Source organism: Mandrillus leucophaeus, unplaced genomic scaffold (assembly GCF_000951045.1).
Source record: "Mandrillus leucophaeus isolate KB7577 unplaced genomic scaffold, Mleu.le_1.0 Scaffold58, whole genome shotgun sequence".
Lineage (NCBI taxonomy): Eukaryota > Metazoa > Chordata > Mammalia > Primates > Cercopithecidae > Mandrillus > Mandrillus leucophaeus.
Genome location: NW_012106252.1, coordinates 4,196,337 through 4,200,641, shown reverse-complemented (window position 1 = coordinate 4,200,641; position 4,305 = coordinate 4,196,337). Strand labels below are relative to the sequence as shown.

The 4,305-nt window shown below is 43.9% G+C and overlaps 1 protein-coding gene across 1 annotated transcript in view; it reads left to right on the top strand.

Annotated features, from left to right (window-relative positions):
- The window catches only part of CDK12 (cyclin-dependent kinase 12), an 88,309-nt gene that overhangs the window by 35,230 nt on the left and 48,774 nt on the right, over window positions 1-4,305 (top strand). The window contains exons 3-4 of the mRNA XM_011999044.1: window positions 686-862; window positions 3,052-3,191. Coding sequence (XP_011854434.1) covers window positions 686-862; window positions 3,052-3,191 — 317 coding nt within the window. The remainder of the gene's footprint in view (window positions 1-685; window positions 863-3,051; window positions 3,192-4,305) is intronic.

The window sequence follows — 4,305 nt, the reverse complement described above, 5'->3', positions numbered from 1 at the left end:
TCTCAAACTCCTGGCCTCAAGCAGTCCTCATGCCTCAGCCTCCCAAAGTGCTGGGATCACAGGGGTGAGCCACCATGCCGAGGTGAATTTTATTTCATCTTGATAAAAATCTGAATAAAATCTTAGGAACGATATATTAAGAGTTTGATGAAGGGAACTGCAAGTAATATCACAAATAAAATGATCGTTTCTTTAATATACTATAGATTTCTTTTTATAAAATTTATCTCAGCTGGGCACGGTGGCCCACGCCTGTAATCCCAGCATTTTGGGAGGCCGAGGCGGGTGGATTAATTGGGACCAGGAGTTCAAGAGCAGCCTGGCAAACATGGTGAAACCCCATCTCTACTAAAAATACAAAAATTAGTTGGGCGTGGTGGCACATGCCTGTAATCCCAGCTACTTGGGAAGCTGAGGTAGGAGAATCGCTTGAACCTGGGAGGCAGAGGTTGTAGTGAGCCAAGATCACACCACTGCATTCCAGCCTGGGTGACAGTGATACTCTGTCTCAAAAAAAAAAAAAAAAGTATCTTTAGTTGTGGTAAATTATATTTTTTAATGTTACAGGTCTTTTTCCTTAAAAATGAGATGTAATCTTTTAGTAACCAGGCATTATGATCTTTGAAAATTTTTATTTGCATATCTTTAATTGTAATTTTGTCATCTCTTCCCCTTTATTGTTTAGTCCAAAAGAAACTCTTCCTTCAAAACCTGTGAAGAAAGAGAAGGAACAGAGGACGCGTCACCTACTCACAGACCTCCCTCTCCCTCCAGAGCTCCCTGGTGGAGATCTGTCTCCCCCAGACTCTCCAGAACCAAAGGCAATCACACCACCTCAGCAACCATATAAAAAGAGACCAAAGTAAGTTTTTGGAGGAATCTATCTTTCATGATAGTTTTCTCCCTTCCTTTTGAACTAAATCTCTCATGTTTCTTCTATAACCTATACCAGTGAGATCATAGAAGTTTGGTCCCAAAGTATACCTTTTATTTTATTTTAGTGGACAAAAGCCTTCCTTGGAGACCCAGGTCATTCATCTGTGCCCTCAGATACCCAACTCTGTTTTTAGAACAACAGAAAATTCCCAAATCCAGATATACTATGAACATTTATGTCATTATGTCTTTTTTATTCATAATATTTAGAGTACTGAGGAAGAATAAAAGCTTTTTAAATTCAGGATGTGTCAATCATGTACACATTAATGAAAAATTAATAGATGTGGGATTTTTTTTCTGAAAGCATATAAATTGTCATGCCATAAATAGAGTATAATCTGGGTCTAATCTTCTGATTGTTAGCATTTCTGTCTTAATAATAAAAATAGTTATTTATTGAGCACATATTATTGTCATAGTTTATATATATATATTTTTGAGACGGAGTTGCGTTCTTTGTTGCCCAGGCTGGAATGCAGTGGTGCTGTCTCTGCTCATCACAACCTCTGCCTCCCTGGTTCAAGCGATTCTCCTGCCTCAGCCTCCCGAATAGCTGGGATTATGGGTACACGCCACCACACCAGGCTAATTTTTGTGTTTTTAGTAGAGTTGGGGATTTCACCATGTTGGCCAGGCTGGTCTCGAACTCCTGACCTCAGGTGATCCACCGCCTTGGCCTCCCAAAGTGCTGGGATTATAGGCATGAGCCGCCGTGTCTGGCCTTATATTTTCATAGTAGCCTTAGCATGTAGCGATTAATTTCCCATTTTATAGTTGAAGCCATACCTGAGAGAGGTGAGAAAGTAAGCAATCTGTTATTTCAGCTTATGTCTTCCTAAAGCTATAGCCTTGTGCCTTAGACACTGTGAGAGACTGTGTATTTTTTTTTTTTTTTTTTTGAGACCGAGTCTCACTCTGTCACCCAGGCTGGAGTGCAGTGGTGCGATCTTGCTCACTGTATCCTCTGCCTCCTGGATTCAAGCGATTCTCCTGCCTCAGAGTAGCTGGGAGTACAGGTGTACACCACCACACCTGGATAATTTTTGTATTTTTAGTGGAGACGGGTTTCACCTTCTTGGTCAGACTGGTCTTGAACTTCTGACCTCGTGATCCACCTGCCTCAGTCTGCTAAAGTACTGGGATTACAGGCAGGAGCCACCGAGCCCGGCTTGTTTATGTATTTTATGTTAGGTTTTTATTTATTATTTATTTATTTATTTTTGAGACAGTCTCACTCTGTTGCCCAGGCTATTGCCCAGGAGTGCAGTGGCGCAATCTCTGTTGCCCAGGAGTGCAGTGGCGCAAACTCCACTCACTGCAACCTCCGCCTCCCAGGTTCAAGCAATTCTTCTGCCTCTGTCTACCAGGTAGCTGGGACTACAGGCGCCCACCACCATGGCCGACTGCGTCTTTATATATTTCATATCGTTTAATTTCTGACTTTTTAGTAAAAAATATATAAAAGATACTCCACAGGAGTGGCTGGGTGCGGTGGGTCACGCTTGTAATCCCAGCACTTTGGGAGGCCGAGGCGGGCGGATCATAGGGTCAAGAGATCGAGACCATCTTGGCCAACATGGTGAAACCCCATCTCTACTGAAAATACAAAAATTAGCTGGGCGTTGTGGCGCCTGCCTGTAGAGTACTAAGGAAGAATAAAAGCTTTTTAAATTCAGCTCGTGACAGAGCAAGACTCCATCTCAAAAAAAAAAAAAAGATACAGGAGTTAGTGAAATCATCATAAAAGAATCCTTTTTCTTGACTAGATTTCATTTTCTTTTTTTTTGAGTTGGAGTCTCACTCTGTCACCCAGGCTGGAGTGCAGTGGCATGACCTTGGCTCACTGTCACCTCCGCCTCCTGGGTTCAAGCAATTCTCCTGCCTCAGCCTCCTGAGTAGCTGGGATTACAGGCACCCGCCACCACGCCCAGCTAATTTTTTGTATATTCAGTAGAGACGGGGTTTCACCGTGTTAGCCAGGGTGGTCTCAATCTCCTCACCTCGTGATCTGCCTGCCTCGGTCTCCCAAAGTGCTGGGATTACAGGCGTGAGCCTCCGCGCCAGGCCAACTTCATTTTCTTAAATAACTGTTTTGTTGTTTTTCCTTTTTAGAATTTGTTGTCCTCGTTATGGAGAAAGAAGACAAACAGAAAGCGACTGGGGGAAACGCTGTGTGGACAAGTTTGACATTATTGGGATTATTGGAGAAGGAACCTATGGCCAAGTATATAAAGCCAAGGACAAAGACACCGGTAAATATTGCCACAAAATTTTAGATGTCAGAATGTTAACAATTTAGCATTCCTAATATCTTAAGTGGACTTAGCAAAAGTAAATTCTGACGTGTTTTTCTTTTTTTTTTTTTTTGAGGCGGACTCTTGCTCTGTCCCCCAGGCTGGAGTGCAGTGGTGTGATCTCACTGCAAGCTCCGCCTCCCGGGTTCACGCCATTCTCCTGCCTCAGCCTCCTGAGTAACTGGGATTACAGACCATGTGCAACCACACCTGACTAATTTTTGTTGTTTTTAGTAGAGACAAGGTTTCACTATGTCATCCAGGCTGGTCTTGAACTCCTGACCTGAAGCAGTCTGTCTGCCTCGGCCTCCCAAAGTGCTGGGATTGTAGGTGTGAGCTGGGATTATAGGTGTGAGCGCTGGGCCTCGTTTTATTTTTATTTTTTGATACGGAGTCTTGCACTGTCATCCAGGCTAGAGTGCAGTGGGTCAGTCTCTGCTCACTGGAGGCTCTGCCTCCTGGGTTCAAGTGATACCCCTGCGTCAGCCTCCTGAGTAGCTGACATTATAGGCACATGCTACCAAGCCCAGCTAATTTCTGTATTTTTAGTAGAGATGGAGTTTTACCATGTTGGCCAGGCTTTAACTCCAGGCTGGTCTCAAACTCCTAACCTGAAATGATCCACCCACCTCAGCCTCCCTAAGTGCTGGGATTACAGGCATGAGCCACCATTCTTGGCCAAATTTTTAGTTCTAATTTTGTCTCCAAAAGTTAATTGAGTAGATCAAAGGTTTCCAAAAGAATACTATAATTATAACTTTTAAAACTCTCCAGCTGGGTGTGGTGACTCATGCCTATAATTTCAGCACTTTGGGAGGCCAGGTGGGCAGATCACAAGGTCAGGAGATTGAGACCATCCTGGCTAACGTGGTGAAACCCCCGTGTCTACTAAAAATAGAAAAAATTAGCCGGGCATGGTGCCACACGCCTGTAGTCCCAGCTACTCAGGAGGCGGAGGCAGGAGAATCACTTGAACCTAGGAGGCGGAGGTTGCAGTGAGCGGAGGTCACGCCGCTGCACTGCAGCCTGGGTGACAGAGCAAGACTGTCTCCAAAAAAAAAAAAAATCCATA